Source organism: Anomalospiza imberbis, chromosome 20 (assembly GCF_031753505.1).
Source record: "Anomalospiza imberbis isolate Cuckoo-Finch-1a 21T00152 chromosome 20, ASM3175350v1, whole genome shotgun sequence".
NCBI classification, from domain to species: Eukaryota; Metazoa; Chordata; class Aves; order Passeriformes; family Viduidae; genus Anomalospiza; species Anomalospiza imberbis.
The window spans coordinates 904,497-920,160 of NC_089700.1; the positions used below are offsets into that span (position 1 = coordinate 904,497).

Below are 15,664 nucleotides of genomic sequence, written 5' to 3' on the forward strand. Positions count from 1 at the left end.
CTGGGATTGCTCAGGGAGGCTTTCAGGGAATGCGATGCACCCCGGGAAAAAGTGACCTGAGTTCAGGAAGGGTTTCTGTTCTGCCAGGGGCAGTGAAGGGTCCCGGCCAGGGAGAATCTCTCTGGTGTCACAGCTCAGGACCAGCCCATGCTCTCGTGCTGCCCTAAGTGTACTTGACTCAATACCTGTAATTCCAACCCCTTTTCCATGGGTTTTGATTTGGATCACAGCCCATGGTGCTGCTGGGGTTCCCCATCCTCCCTCCTGCCCCTGGCATTGCCCAGGACCCCCAAAGAGCTGCCCCACCCTGGTTCAGGGGTCTTGCCCAAAGCCAAGGCACAGAGCGTGTCCTGGCTGCCACTTCCTGCAAAGGGGGACCTGGGGCTTCCAAACCCAACCTGGAGACTTGGGAAATTCCATCTGAGGAGCAAAATGGGCAAAAATCATTTAAACCTCTTAAAGCCAGGGAGAATTTGAGGAGCCATGAGGACTCCTGTGCCTGGTCCAGTTCCCCCTTCCCTGGCCCAGCCTGGATCCCTCCTGGCTGCTCCACAGGCTCTTCCCAGCTGTGCTCCTGCTGGATCCTGACTCAGGGCTGAGTCACCTGCAATGGGGGCTGTGTTTCAATTTTGAATGAGGATAAATATATTTGTTTCCAAAAAACCTCCAGCAGGAAAACATTCCCCCAAGCAGAGCATTGTCATCCATCAGCTTTGGCTTCATCTGGCTCCGCTCCTAAATCATTTACGATGTTGAAGCTGCTGCTGTGCCCTGAGGGGGAAGGAAGAAGAGATAGTAATTAATTGAAGGAAGGCCATCGTCCTCATTTTGTCACCTGTAAACTGAGACAGGAGCTGCCAGAGGGAGGGACCTGACCCAGCCAGGACATTTCTGCTCTTTCACTGTGGGGAAGGGGAGGCAATAAATCCTAGGGAAATCTTCCTAAGGAAGGCCTGGCCCTGCTGGAGCTGAGCTGCCCCAGAGGTGGGAGCTCAGCAAGTCCCCCCTCTCCTGGGTCTCCTCCCTGGCCCAGCCAAGCAGTTGGAGCAGGGACTGGAGGTGGCCCCGGGTGCAGCAGGGACACTGGGGAGGAGGGGACCCAGCCCAGGCACCAGCCCAGCTCCTTCTGCCAGGCCAATCTTCACCCCTAAAACCCAGGAGCAGCAGCACCATGGAGGCCAAGGAGAGTGGAGGTGATTCCAGCCCGTGCAGTGCAGGGCTGTCACCACCCAGTGCCCCATCCCTGGTGCCCAAGTCCAGAGGGGGCCCCGGCACTGCTCCCAGGGCTGAAGCCAGGCTGGCAGAGCTGGGGGTGCTCATCTGGAGAGGACAGGGCTCCAGGGAGAGCTCAGAGCCCTTCCAGGGCCTGAAGGGGCTCCAGGAGAGCTGGAGAATTCCCTCCTGGAGAGGGACAGGGGACAAGGGATGGAGGGACAGGACACAGGGAATGGCTTCCACTGCCAGAGGGCAGGGATGGATGGGATATTGGGAAGGAATTGTTCACTGGGAGGTGGACAGGTCCTGGCACAGGCTGCCCAGCGCAGCTGTGGCTGCCCCTGGATCCCTGGCAGTGCCCAAGGCCAGGCTGGACACTGGGGCTGGGAGCAGCCTGGGGCAGTGGGAGGTGTCCCTGCCCTGGCAGGGGCTTTAAGGGATTGGATGGGCTTTAAGGTCCCTCCCAACCCAAACCATTCTGGGATTCCTTGGGGCTGGTTTCTGCCTCAAGGATGTATTTCCACCTTCTCCCCATCCCATTTCAGGACAGGCTCAAGGCCCTCTGGAGCTGCTGGGGTGGGTGGATGCCTCACCTGGGCATGGGGACTCAGACCCCCAGGACAGAGTGACTGGGGGCATCTTCCAAATACAAATTTTTAGACCAAAAACTCCTCATCACTTCAGAACAGACTGAAGTCAATGAGAAGGTTTGCAAGGAATTACTCCAGAAAAAATAAAAAGCAACAAACCAAACCCAAAGAAACCTCTTGAAAAAATTCAGAAACCAGCAATTACTTGTAAATAAGGTGGTGAAATCCTGATAGGAGAAATCCTCCATCCTTTCCCTGTCTCTGCTGTTCCCAACACCGGGATTTTTAGGGATGCTGATAACAACATAATCCTCACCTCTGGGGCACCATCTGGGAGATCAAGCGCTGCTAAACTCCCTCTCTATGCCAGGGGCCGGGCTCGGCTCAGCTGTTAAATCATCTCAGTGCTGAACACGTGTTGGTTGGGAAGCAGGGAGAGCATCAGGCAGCAATAATCAGCTGTTAAACGAGCAGCCCGGGGCCGCCTGTCAAACCATCCTCATCTCCTGAACCTCATCGGCATCTGGCGATGCCTGCCCGGGCTGGCACTGGGGGAGGGTGGCACCGAACCCCTCGGGAAAGTTGGTCCCACCGAATTGTGGAAGTGGGACCTGGCTGGAAAGTTCTGCAGTGAAACGGGTTTGGTGCAGTCCTTGCTGTTGGTGCATCCTGGCCATGGGGATCCTCAACTCTGGAATCTCCCTGAGGGGCTGAAGTGTGTCCAGGGAAGGGAACGGAGCTGGGAAGGGGCTGGAGCCCCAGGAGCAGCTGAGGCAGCTGGAAAGGGGCTCAGCCTGGAGAAAAGGAGGCTCAGGGGGGACCTTGTGGCTCTGCACAGCTCCTGACAGGAGGGGACAGCCGGGGGGTTGGGCTCAAACAGCTTCAGATCCTCTTCCCCTTTCCCTGCAGGGCACATCCAGGTGCCCGGTGGGATTCAGGGATTTGGGGGCTCCCATCCTCTCTCAGCCCCCCTGGACTGGGGGCAGCTCTTCACACACCTCCAGCCCAGCTCCAGCCATCCCCTGGCTGAGAGCCAGGGCAGTGGAGATGTGTTTGTTCAAGCCTGCAGGTTTCACTTGGACTTTTATTTGCTTCTTTCCCAGACTCAGGCTGGGCAGGTAAAACCCCAATCCCTCTTTTGTCTTTCTGACTGACCCCCACACCCTCCTGTGAGGCAGCAAGGGCTGCTTCTCCCCTGCTCAGCCACCAGCACGGGCTGCTGGCAGCGTTGGGTGACAGAACTTTGGACAGACTTGTCTTCCCCCGGGAAAAGGGTTGCAGTAAGGTAGAAAAATTATAAAGAAAGGCCTCATAAAATCAGGCCTGCTCTGTTATTTCAGTGGCTGGCCTTGTCAGGCTCGCCCTTTGCAAGTTCCCGTGTGAAAACAATCCTGGTGTGAGCAGTTCATTAACATAACAACCTATTTCTGGGTGAAAAACTGGCAACAGCACCTGTATAAACTGTTTTACACCAACAGATAAAATGAAAACTACCTCTCACAAACAACTTTCCCTGCACGTACACACTGGGGGTTGGAGAGACCAATCAATTCAGGGTAACAACTTGTTAATGACCAATAAAGTAATTAACAAGAAAGCTCCTGACCAATTGGAGTCACACACGAGGTCTGGAAAACTCTGTAAAAACCAGTTATGTCAATACAGGAGGGGCTTTTCCACCATGAAGAAAATGGAGTCTGTGTGATTTATTCCCACAGAATGGGCACAGCCCCGAGGCTGCTGCAGCTCCCGGAGCGTTTGGACAGCGCTGCCGGGGATGCCCAGGGTGGATCCCGGTGGTCCTTCCGCCTCCGGGATTCTCTGACTGATTCTGGGACTGTGATCCTCAAAGGAAACACCTGCAGCTCCTTTCTCAGGTGCGGGGTGGCCCCAGGTGGTCATGAAACACCCAGAGCCCCTGCACTCAGGGCTGCTTCCATCTCCACAAGCAGCTCCCAGCGGTGTTGTTCTCTTTTGCAGACTGAGAGCCCGAACTTTAACCCAGGGAGGAGCAGTTCTGCAGGAATGTTGGCAGGAGTCACCTGCTCCACATCTCTAACAGGTTTCCAGCTCACACTGGCTGCTTCCTTTGGATATTAGTGCTGAAATCACTTTAACTACGAGTAGTGCTGAATAAACTCAGAAATATTCGTAGCAAAATCAGTGTGAGCGAGAAAATGAGTGTTCACATTGTTTAGAGATTCAATATTATTTTTTATCAATAGCATTCAGGATTTTCTAGGCTGTTTGCAGACTTCACTCCTCCTTTGATAACGCAATCTGAGGTTTTGATGTTTCTTATCTCCCATCTAAAGCCTTCAAAGCTCAGTCAGCGAAGCCCCCGGGCTGTGGTGGCTTTGTGCTCCTTGTGTTGTGTTTTCCCTGTGCCTGGAGGCCCTGGAGATCCCAAACCTCCTGCACAGGGCAGTGGCAGCTCCTCCGTGCCTCCCTGCCTCCCCCCGGCATCACTCCCTGGGAAGGTGGGAGGGTGCAGGGAAGGTCTGGCTCCAGGGCTGCCTCAGTCCCTGCAGGGTTCTGTGACCTGGACAAGCCCCGGAGTGACCCCACTGCTGGCCCTGAGTGAGGAGCTTGGGCTGGAGACCTCCGGAGGTGCCTTCCATCCCAAAATATCTGGGATTTGTTCCATGTAAGAGCTGAGCTTTGCCCTGAGCCATCCCAAATGTCCAGCTCCTGGTTCCCAGTCATGCATTGGGGGATTTTGCTCCCTGTCCCATCACGGGAATCCTCAAATCCTCCCGCAGCCAAGGCACACCCGCTCTGCTCCTTGCACCTCAAGGCCACCAGAGCAGGACCCTTTTCCCCCTTCCCATTGTCTCTTCCCACGGTTTTAGGGTGGTTTGGGGGTATATGTTTTTTTCCTTCCTTGTTATCCAAAATCCAGCTTTCCCCTAGGCCTTCTGTGTCTAATCTGCCAATATCACCTGATTTTGTGGGGATGAAGTCATTATGTCTCCCTCAGCAAAAAACTTCCTTTTCCTTTTCCCCCAGGGGGAGGAGAGGCCTTCCCTCAGGATTATGGGATTAAGCACAGGTTTAAAAGAGAGATCTTGCTTTGTTGCTTAAAGAGCTTAATCTGAAATCCCCTCCACAGTGAGTGGGGCTTTGCAAACGCTGAGTAAGGGATTGGAGCTGATCCCTGCCCTCCAGGCCTGGAGCTCCAGGTGGGATCAACCCACCTTGGAGCACTCCTGGTGTCCTGCTTTTCTCCTGGGATGTGCTCTGGGCACAGCTGGATGGGCCCCCCTCCTCCCCGGATCCCAGCCTTGGGTGGAAGTCACACCACCGCCTTGGGATGAGCCCAAACACCCCTGATCCGTGGGATTTGCCATTGGATGTGGCTGAGGTGCCTTGAAGGCGCCTCCCCTGTGCCACACCCCCCCTGGAGAAGCTCCAGCACTCCCTGGAGGTCTCCAGGGGTGCTTTGGATGGAGCTGCCCATGGCCAGATCCCACCCCAGCGATGGCTGTCCCTGTTCCAGCCCTTCCACAGCCCCTGGGGCACAGCAGCCTAACATCCAACAACGCAAAAGGAAGATGGAAAACCTGCCAGAACTGCCAGCCCAACCTAGCCCAAGGCCAGGCTCTGCACATAAGAAGCTCATGGAAGTCTCCCAAGGTTTGCTGCAAGCTGTGTGGAGGCTGCTCTCCTCCTTCCTGCTCTGCCTTGGGTGCAACATTCCCAGGAAAACTCCAGGGAAAGTGTGTGTGAGTGCAAACCAGGGCAAGGCAGGAGGAGAGGAGGAACTCAAGGAGATCTGCAGCTCCCAGAAGGCTGCCCTAAAAGAAGGCACTAAGCTGGGATGAATGATGCATGAGATAAAAGCCTGGGCACAGCAGGGAGGGGGAAGGAAGGGTGATGGCAATGGGGAAATGGATGAGAGTGGAAAAGCCAGAAGAGCAGGGACAGCATTTAGCAGGACCAGTTTCGTGTTTGCAAGGGTGGAGGGAATAAACCCATGAAACCAAACCAAAAACCTCATGGTAAAAATTCCAGCGAGCCTCCAGGAACATCGTGGAGGATGGAAGGGATTGGTGACATGAACGGTGCTGTCACTTGGAGCTGTTTTCTGTGCTCCAGAGGGAGACACAGCTTCAGGAGCCCTGCAGGGCCAGGTTCCTGCAGCCAGGCCAGCAGGGGTGGATCTCCCCTAAATGGCTCCTTTGGGCTGTAGGAGTGGGAAGGGTGAGGGAAAACAAAGGGAGCTGAGAGCCCTCGGGCACTTGGATATTGTTAAACTGAAAAGGTTTAATCTTATCACGGTTAATGATGTGAATTTCTGGGAGCATGGGAATACATTTGTGTGCAGGAGCAGGGGTCAGGGAAGGGCTCCCAGAGCCCCCTCTGCTCAGGGACCTGAGCCCAGGAGGATGGGGATGGACACAGCAGAGGGGTTTGGGAGGCAGAGCAGGGATTTGGTGCCTCAGGGGCAGGGAATGAGGGAGAGGAGGGGACCAGAGGCTGGTGTGACCCTGGGCAGGTCCCTGCAGAGCCCCCTGTGCTGCTGGGGTGGCTCTGGAGCTGGGCTGGCTCTGCAGGGAGGGGATAACAGCTGAACCTGGGGAAGGAGAGGGAAGAGCCAGGGCTGGGGCTTTGTTGAAAGGGTCTCAGAGCCAGGGAAGGAGCTGCTGGGCCGGGGGGGGGGAGGAGGAGGAGGAGGAGGAGGATGAGGAGGAGAGGCAGCGCCTGTCCTTCCGGAGGACAGGGAGCTGTGTCATTGCAGGGCTGTGCTGTAAATCTGCTGTGCAGAGCAAGGAGAGGCAGCTCCAGGATGTTCATCAGCTCCTTTTCCACGGGGCAGGAGCCCACAAACATCCCCACAAGCCCTGGTGTTGCTGTGGCTCCAGGTTATCCGGGGTCTCACACGCTTCCCATGTGGATACAGCCCTGCTCCAGAGGGTTCCAGGTGCTCCTGGAGGATGGTCCCAGCTCCCTGAGCCCCAGCTCTGTCTGCTGGAGCCCACTGCCCTCGTGTGCTCTGGTCCTGTCCCAGTGTGCTTCAGCCAAGGAATGGACCCAAACAAAGCAATGCTCTGAGACTTCAACCCCTTGGCCTGGATTCACTCCTGTGCCCTCAGTGCTCCCTGGAATTCTGCTGGCCATGGATTTGTTCTGCTGCTGTTAAACCTTGAGCACCAAACCCGGGCTTTGGGAGAAAGGCCTGGATTCCACGGTGTGAGTGAGAGAGCAACTGAGAGAGCCGGGTCAGCTTCTCCCCTCTCCTGAGCAGCCTGCTGGGCTTTTCCAAACCCTGCTGAGCCACCTCTCACAGGGATGGTGCAGAGCAGCCCCTCTATGGGCACAACCTCTTGGGCCCATGGATCCTGCAGGACCATCACCCCGGGGCTACCTGGGGGGCTGCTCACCGCCTCTATTCCAGTTTTGTGTCCAGCTTTGTGGCACCAGGGCAGGATCCCCAGCCCTGTCTGGGCTCTCCGTGGCCCCAGCCCTGCCTTTCCTCGGCTGTAAATATTAACGATAGGGGTCAAGCGGAGTTAAGTGGCTGCATTAATTATTCATCAGGTCCTCGGGAAGGGAGGGCGGTGGCACAGCACTGGCTTTACCTTTGTTCGGGCAGCCCAGGAGCTCGGCTGGGCAGGGCTTGCTCGGGACTCTGCGTTCGGTGCTTTGCTGGGGCTGGAGCCGCAGCCCCCCGTGCAGGGCAGCGGGTACAGCACATTCTGCACAAATAAACGATGGCAAAACTCAGCTCCCCTCCAAAGGCGGGAGGGCTGCTCGGCCAGAGCTTCCCTTCAGTGAGAGCTCTGCTCCTCGATTAAAAATGCAAAGCCTTTAGTGCTCACACTCATCACCCTGACAGGGGTTTGTGGCAACTGCGGGATGAAACTCCAGTTAAAGGCACAGGGAAGCCACAGCTGCAGCAGTGCTGGGAGCACAGCAGTGATTTCTGGAAGAAGGGGTTGGGCTCAGTCCCTACCCTTCACCCTTCCCACTGCAGTTTGGCAATGCCAGTAGCTTTGGGAGTTCTCTTTCTTCTGGCTTTGCTTGAACCGTTTTCTGACTTTGTCCTCTGCCTCAGTTCTGTGTGAGAACCCCGTTAAGGCCAGGAAGGTCAGGTTTCCCAGGCTCCTGGTGCACGTTCTGCACGTGGAACACACGTCTGGTGTTGCTTCCAGAGGCTGCTGGCTGTGGGCTCAGATGCTGAGGCTGGTTTTGGTGCCTGGCCAAGGGACAAGACCTGCCTGGCCCAGCTGTGCCACTGAACTGAGGGGCAAACGCCCCCAGCCCTTCCCAGCACAGCCTCCTCTTTTCCTGGGAAATCCAGCTGTTCCAGAGGTGACCTGATTCTCTGGAAAGTGAATGGAGCTCAGCCCTTAATCCACCCCAGCCTGGGTTTGGTGTGCTCACGGCAGCAGTGACTGAGCTGAAAGCAAAGCCCTGCCCAAGGTCCTGGGGCCAGGAACACACTCTGTGGAGTTCTCTGCCTCCTGTTGGATCAGCCAGCAGGGAAGGTCTGGAATGATAACCCCAACCTGACCTGGCCCTCAGCACCACATCAACGAGCTAAGGAAAGCTTTACTGATAATCTCGAACTGGCACGGTCCTGAAATCCAACAAAACTCAGGAAAGAAGAAAAAACACTGATGGAAACTTGATTGAAAATAGAAATAGTCTTGCTGGCACATGCAGAGAAGGGAGCTACCCCCAGCCAGCAAAGGAGCTGCTGTGGACACCTCACCCTGGGCAGCTGGGGCTCCATGGCAGATGCATTTCAGAACTTGGATTAGGGAATTCTTGATGTCAGCTTTGTGTCCTCCCAACCACATCCTTCTGTGCCGAGCACAAGGAACACTTCTGCAAAACCAAATGTCTTCCCTGCTTTGAAGGAGGTGCTTCTTGTCTGCCTGAGCTCAGCTGGGAGCTTGAGTGGTTTTGCTGTGAGCTCAGCAGGTTCAGGCCTGCACTAGAAACCCAGGGAGAACAAGTGGGATAACCAGGAGAGGATAACCAAAGAGCCAAGAGAGGCCTAGGACTATTCAGGATAACCAAGAGAGTCCTGCTTGGCCAGTCCTTCCTTTCCTGTCCTTTTTTAGTCTCTTGCTCTACAGGCTCAGGTCTGGAACCACCCCAGGCTTCTGCTGCAGGAACAATGTCCCAGCCCTTTGGTTTTCCATCTCTTCTCCTTTCCTGCTCCCTGGCATTGAGCAGTCAGGGCCCTGCTGAGTCCATGGGCTCCAGGAGGGGTGAAAAGTTACACAAGGTGAGCACAAGGTGACCTGTGGTGGCCTTTGCTCTGTGTGGGTGCGACCCCCACCTGTGCTGGCACTGCCAGCCCTACAGCTGCTCAGTCCACAGGGATGGGTTTGATGAGTTGGATGGGTTTGATGGGTTTGATGAGTTGGATGGGTTTGATGGGTTTGATGGATTTGAGGGGTTGGATAGGTTTGAGGGGTTGGAATGGTTGGATAGGTTTGGTGGGTTTGATGAGTTTGATGGGTTGGATGGGTTTGAGGGGTTGGATGGGTTTGATGAGCTGGATGAGTTTGATGGGTTGGATGGGTTTGAGGGGTTGGATGGTTTGGATGGGTTTGATGGGTTTGATGAGCTGGATGAGTTTGATGGATTGGATGGGTTGGATGGGTTGGATGGGTTTGAGGGGTTGGATGGTTTGGATGGGTTTGAGGGGTTTAATGGGTTTGATGGGTTGGATGGGTTGGATGGGTTGGATGGTTTGGATGGGTTTGATGGGTTGGATAAGTTTGATAAATTTACTGAGCTGGGCTGAGCTGCTGCTCCAGGGGACTCCATGGGAGAGGATCCCAGATGGATACCCAGGCAGATCTGGGAGTGTGGGAGGATCCCCATGGCCCCTGGAGAGAGCAGGAGCCCAGCAAGGCTGGGGAGCACCGAGTGCAGGGGGTGCAGGTAAGGCAGGGAGGTGTTCCCACCTCTGCTCCTGACCCAAGGACCCCCGGCCTGTCCCCTGCCAGGGACCCTGGGGCAGGAGGAGGCTGCAGGGGCAGCTTGGGGTCACTGCTGGCTGTGCCCTGGTGCTGAGCCCACAGCTGGCTCTGTCCATCCAGGCTCCATCTCCAGCAGAGCCGCAGAGTGACCAGAGGTGATCTCTCCTCCCTGTGATCCCCCACTCTTGGCATTCCCTCCAGAATCCAGGACTGTTCTGTGCTGTCTGCTTTAACCTTCAGTTCCAAACAGCTGCTCCTTGGCTTTCCCAAGGAAGGCTCCCATTTTCACAGCACTGGAAATGCTGGATCACAGTATTTCCTGGGGCATGGGGTGTTTGCATACCTCACTTCTATTCTATTCCTTCTCTGCACTTTGCTGTCATGTTTTATTCCAATGGTCCTGCTGTGCCTCAGGAGCTTCTGAGCGCTAATAATAATTGTAGGGGTAATAAAATAAATCATCCTGGTGCTACCTGCATATGCCTGGTTACTTTCCTTGCATTTCTAATAAGAGGTGGACTGGATCAGTTGCGAGTTTGGACATTTTTCTTTGAGCTCTCCGTGTCTGTCACTCCCAAACCCATCACAGCCCGAACAACTCAGCACGGCCTCATGGCCACCAAGTGCCATCAGCCCATGGCAAGTGGCTGAGGGTCCTCACAGGCTTTTATATGGAGCCCCAGGAGCAGCTGAGGCAGCTGGAAAGGGGCTCAGCCTGGAGAAAAGGAGGCTCAGGGGGGACCTTGTGGCTCTGCACAGCTCCTGACAGGAGGGGACAGCCGGGGGGTCGGGCTCTGCTCCCAGGAACAGGGACAGGAGGAGAGGGAACCTCAGGGAAGGCTCGGGGTGGATATTGGGAAAATTCCTTCATGGAAAAGGTTTTTCAACCCTGGCACAGCTGTCCAGGGCAGTGGTGGAGACCCCACCCCTGGAGGGGTTTAACAGCCCTGTGGATGTGGCATTGGGGGACATGGGGCAGTGGTGGCCATGGCAGTGCTGAGTGGTTGGACTTGATGATCTCAGAGGAGTTTTTTAACCACAGTGAATCTGTGATTTGTGTAAGAAAAGCCTTCAGGCTGTGTGACTTTTTCAATCATCTCTGTCCATGGCAGTTTCCAATTTCAGAACAGAAGAGCAGCAAAAATTAGGGAGCAAATTGGACCCTTCAGAGCTGCCCTTGCAGGTGGCAGAAGGACACAGGAGGGGTTAATTCCTGTCCAGTTCCACCAGGAGCAGTGGCTGAGGCATGAACACCATTCCCAGAGCAACAGTTTGGGACTGCAGCCACATCCTCCCTGCTCTGTTGGAAATGATGGATTGGAGGTGTTCTATTCTCACCTGGAAGCACAAAAATATGAAGTTTTGGGAGGCTGATGTGCTGGCTGGTGAGCTCAGGATGGAGCTTTATCCATCACAGCCCTGGGACTCTGAGCTCTGTCACCAAGGGGCAGAGGAAGGTGGGTGCTGTGTCCATGGAGAGCCTGGCACAGCCAACCCTCCCTCAGAGCCCCAGGTACAGCAGGAATTCCCTGACCAAGCCCCACCTGCATAAGTGTGAAGACGAAACCTTCCAGAGTTGAGGGGATTTGCTCCATGTCCAGTTGAGGAAATGGCAGGAGAAGGAATATTATTATTTTTTCTTTTCCCTTCAGTGTCCCAAAGACAGAAGGAAGAAGGCATCAAGGCCTTATGGCTCCTAGGAAAGTGTTTTTTAGGCTTAATAAGAATGGAAAAAACCATCCATCAATCCCTTCCTGCAGCTTCCAAGCCCTCAGCCACACCAGGATTTATGAAGCAGCACATTTGTGATGTGTTCAAGTGCCTGAATCCTCCAGAGCTTCTCTGTTCATTCTGTATTTTTTGGGATGGGGAAATAAAGCCCTGGCAGGAACCGGGGCAAGGGGGAGAACTGCACTGAGCCAGCTCCAAGCCAGAGCCAGCCAAAATCCTGGAGACCCTGAAGTGAGTCATATTTGATTCTTCTCTGCTTTTATTTTTTTGCCTGCTGTGCCCCTCCTGGTGCTGCACAGCTGCTGCCCCTGGGGGATGGAGCCTCCTGAGGAAATCCAGGATCACGGCTGGGCTCCATGTCCTGGTGCCCGAGGGCTGTGTGCCCAAGGGCACTCCCAGCCCCACACACCCAGGGCAACGCTGGAGGGTCTTGAGGGGACTTCTGGAGGGGTTTAACAGCCCACCAAGGTGTCCCATTGAAGAGGGGATGACTGGAACCACGACTGAGGGAGCCAAGAGCTTCCCATGAGGAATTTGGTGTGTAGCTCCCTGCCAGGGTGCTGGTGCTGGGCTGAGCTGGCTGTGGAAGAGAAGAGTGGAGGGGAACTGTCCCTGCTGGACAACACTGGACAGCATCCCTGGGGACCCTGGGCCTTGGCCAGGGATGGGCCAGGGCGTTCCTGGGAGGAGAAAATGCCTGGATGAATGGACATGGGAATTGGAGTGGAATGTAGAGGCTGCACTGTCCCTCCTGGGCTGGGTGATAAGGGGAGATCAAATGGCTCTGGAAAAGCTTCCCCGCCTGCAGGAATGGAATGGAAAAGAAAAGCCCTTTCACTGGAGGGGTTTAGCTGGTCCTCCTTGAAGCATTACAGGGAACCTCTCCTGGGAGCTGCTTCACTGAGGGGTAAAAATCCAGCTGGGCCCTGGAGCAGAGTGCTGTGCCCGGGTCCCTCCCTGGACATCCATCCTGAGGAGCAGGGCTCTGGAGTGCCCTTCTCCAGCCTGGCCCCTGCTGTGCTCCCCAAACCCCCCTCAGGGCCGGGCTGGGCTGGGCTGGGCTGGGCCGGGTTGGGCTGGGCTGGGATGGGATGGGCTGGGCTGGGCTGGGATGGGATGGGCCGGGATGGGATGGGATGGGATGGGATGGGATGGGCTGGGCTGGTCTGGGATGGGATGGGATGGGATGGGATGGGATGGGATGGGATGGGATGGGATGGGCCAGGATGGGATGATGGGATGGGATGGGATGGGATGGGATGGGATGGGATGGGATGGACCGGGATGGGATGATGGGATGGGATGGGATGGGATGGGATGGGATGGGATGGGATGGGATGGGATGGGATGGGATGGGATGGGATGCGATGGGATGGGCCGGGATGGGATGGGCCAGGATGGGATGATGGGATGGGATGGGATGGGATGGGATGGGATGGGATGGGATGCGATGGGATGGGCTGGGCTGGGCTGGGCTGGGATGGGATGGGCCGGGATGGGATGGGATGGGATGGGATGGGATGGGATGGGATGGGATGGGCCGGGATGGGATGGGATGGGATGGGATGGGATGGGATGGGCTGGGCTGGGATGGGATGGGATGGGCTGGGCTGGGCTGGGCTGGGATGGGATGGGATGGGATGGGATGGGATGGGATGGGATGGGCCGGGATGGGATGGGATGGGATGGGATGGGATGGGATGGGATGGGATGGGATGGGATGGGATGGGCTGGGATGGGCCGGGATGGGATGGGATGGGATGGGCTGGGATGGGATGGGATGGGCAGAGCCGGGCAGGGCCCGGGGGCTCCCTGCTGCTGCTTTCCTCTCCTTTTGCATGTTTTCTATGTGTTATGAGTCTCTCCCATAGCCTGACCCTGTGATTCCCCTTGGATCCCAGCTGGCTGCTCCTACCCTGCTCTCCAGGCCCCAGCCCATGCTGGGCCTTGCTCAGGGGCTCGTAGCCACTGGTCCAGGTCCAGACAACTCCTTAGCCAAACTCAGCCATATTCACTTTGCAGAAATGGGATTTTGGGCAAAGCTTTCAGCTTTCAGTCTGCCTCCAATCCCATTCATGCAGTGGCTCAGGCTGCTGGGATGGATCTGCAGGAGCCTGGCCAGAGGCTTTGGAAGATGCTGGTCATGCTGAGGGACTTCTTCAGAGTGAAAACCTTCCATCCTCCAAGCCTGAACTCTGTTTGAGGTGTTTGGATATCCTGAGCTCAGGTTCTCTATAGCTCAGATCTCACTGGCAGCCTATGCAAATTAAAGTCCTGCATAAAAGGGAATTTAAGCTTCCTAAACCACTCTTGAAAATGCCTTTACTTGCACCCTTATTGCTGTTTCCCTGAACCCTCCATGGCACATTTCCTTTTCTGCGTATCCCGACATCTCCAGGCTCTGGTCCCCTCTCATTTGAGGTGTTCATTATTTCCCTCACAGCATGACCAGCAGCCTGGTCCCTCACTCTCCTTCCCACCTCCATCCCATCAGATATTCCTGCTCCCTTTGGCTCTCTGCTCTTTATATCCTGACTCCAGCTGCAGCCTGCAGCGCCCCAGGAGCTCTGTGCTGGGGTTCCAGAAATCAGGGAATGTTTCTGCAGCTGAGGCTAAAAACGCTGGGGGTTTTTCCCTGCTCCCCTGAGGCTTTTCCAGGAGAGGCTCTGCAGCCAGGTGTGGACGTTGGGGATGTTTGGGGGAGCCTGAGGAGCAGGAGGACACAATTCCTCACAATTCCTCTGCTCCTGGAGGGATCGGCAGCCCCGGCTGACAAACACTGGGTGTCTCTGGCAGTACTCCATCATTTTGATCTGGATTTTGACACCACGTCTCTCTCTCCAGTACTAACAGAATGGCAAAGGAAATTATGTGTTTTTGAACAAATCACAGCACTCTGACAGGAGTCACGAGCAGTTTTAACGAAGCAGATTTGTTCCCTGTCTCATCCCCCTGACTGGTAAATTTAACTTGACTTTGTCCCTTTAAATAACAGAAATCTGTGATGTCACATCTAATGCTCCATCAGCGTCTATAATGCCATCAGTCACAGAGGCAATAATATGACATAGATTTTTTTTTAATGATAAATGGCTTCTATCAATCTGGAAAAGATCCCACCTTAAATGGATTGAGATCTGCAGAAAAAAATCCTTTGGATTAGTTCGGGTTTTTTTTCGTTGAACTGAAGTGAGGGTTGGAGTCGGAGAAGGGGAGGGAAGAGCCCGGCCCCGGGCGCAGCGCGCAGCAGAGGGCACTGCGCCGTGCCCCGCGGAGCGCCGGGACACCTCGGGCTCCGCGGGGGTCGGGGTTTGCAGTCCCCTGGAGAGGGGCAGGGCTCCATCCCCGGCTGGCCACGCTCAGGTGTGACCGCCGGCCTCGTCCCGCAGCCCGGCATCCCTGCAGCCCGGGCTGCTGCCGGTCCCAGCCCACCGAGGGGACGGCACACGGTGCCAGCAGCTCCTCGCCGGCATCTCCCACCCTGGCTCTGCCCCAGCTCCCGGGCTGTGCCATCCTGGGCTGGGGTAGCCAAACCCTTTGGGCTCCTGATGTCCTTCCCCACGCCGTGCCCTCTTGTCCCATCGCTCGCCCACTGAAGAAGCTGCCTCCAGCAAAAGCTTCTCGAGAGAAGCATTCCTGCTCCAAACCCAGGCACCACAGCCAGGGCAGAGCTGCTGGGGTGGGCTGGACAGGGGCTGCTGCGGGCTCTGGGTTCCACTGCTCAGTGCTGGTCTCTGCTCCCTGGGACAGCACCAGGGAACGGCTGGGGCTGGCCAGGGCAGGCTCAGGCTGGAGAGCAGGGAAAGGTTCTGGGTTCTGGAGGAACCCAGAGGGTGCTGGGCACTGCCCAGGCTCCCCAGGGAATGGGCATGGCCCCGAGGCTGCCAGAGCTCCAGGAGCTCCAGGGATGCCCAGGGTGGGATTATTGGGGTGCCTGTGCAGGGCCAGGGGCTGGGCTGATGATCCCTGTGGTCCCCTCCAACCCAAGCTGTTCTGTGATCCCATGCCTGGGACTGTCCTCTGCACTCATTCCCTCAATCCATTTTCATTCTCATTCCTCAGGGTGCCCCTCACAAGAACATCCCCAGCTTTGGGATTTGTTTCCCTTTCATTTCTTCCAAAGTTTTCTTCTTTTATTTATTTATTTTCTTTAACATCTGAGCTCATGAGTGATGCTGCCACCAC

General features: G+C 55.9%; 1 protein-coding gene and 1 long non-coding RNA gene across 2 annotated transcripts in view; one reads left to right on the forward strand and one right to left on the reverse strand.

Annotated features, from left to right (window-relative positions):
- The window catches only part of LOC137485566 (S-adenosyl-L-methionine-dependent tRNA 4-demethylwyosine synthase TYW1-like), a 100,861-nt gene extending 96,941 nt beyond the window's left edge, over nt 1-3,920 (forward strand). The window contains exon 15 of the mRNA XM_068210105.1: nt 3,786-3,920. Within this exon, the coding sequence (XP_068066206.1) occupies nt 3,786-3,905 (120 nt within the window). The 3' untranslated portion in view covers nt 3,906-3,920. The remainder of the gene's footprint in view (nt 1-3,785) is intronic.
- On the reverse strand, nt 622-2,266 carry LOC137485586 (uncharacterized). Its single transcript, XR_011005383.1, has 2 exons — nt 2,122-2,266; nt 622-771 (listed from the first exon to the last, which is right to left on the reverse strand). It is a non-coding gene; the product is annotated as an uncharacterized lncRNA (long non-coding RNA).
- Nucleotides 3,921-15,664: the final 11,744 nt, after the last annotated feature.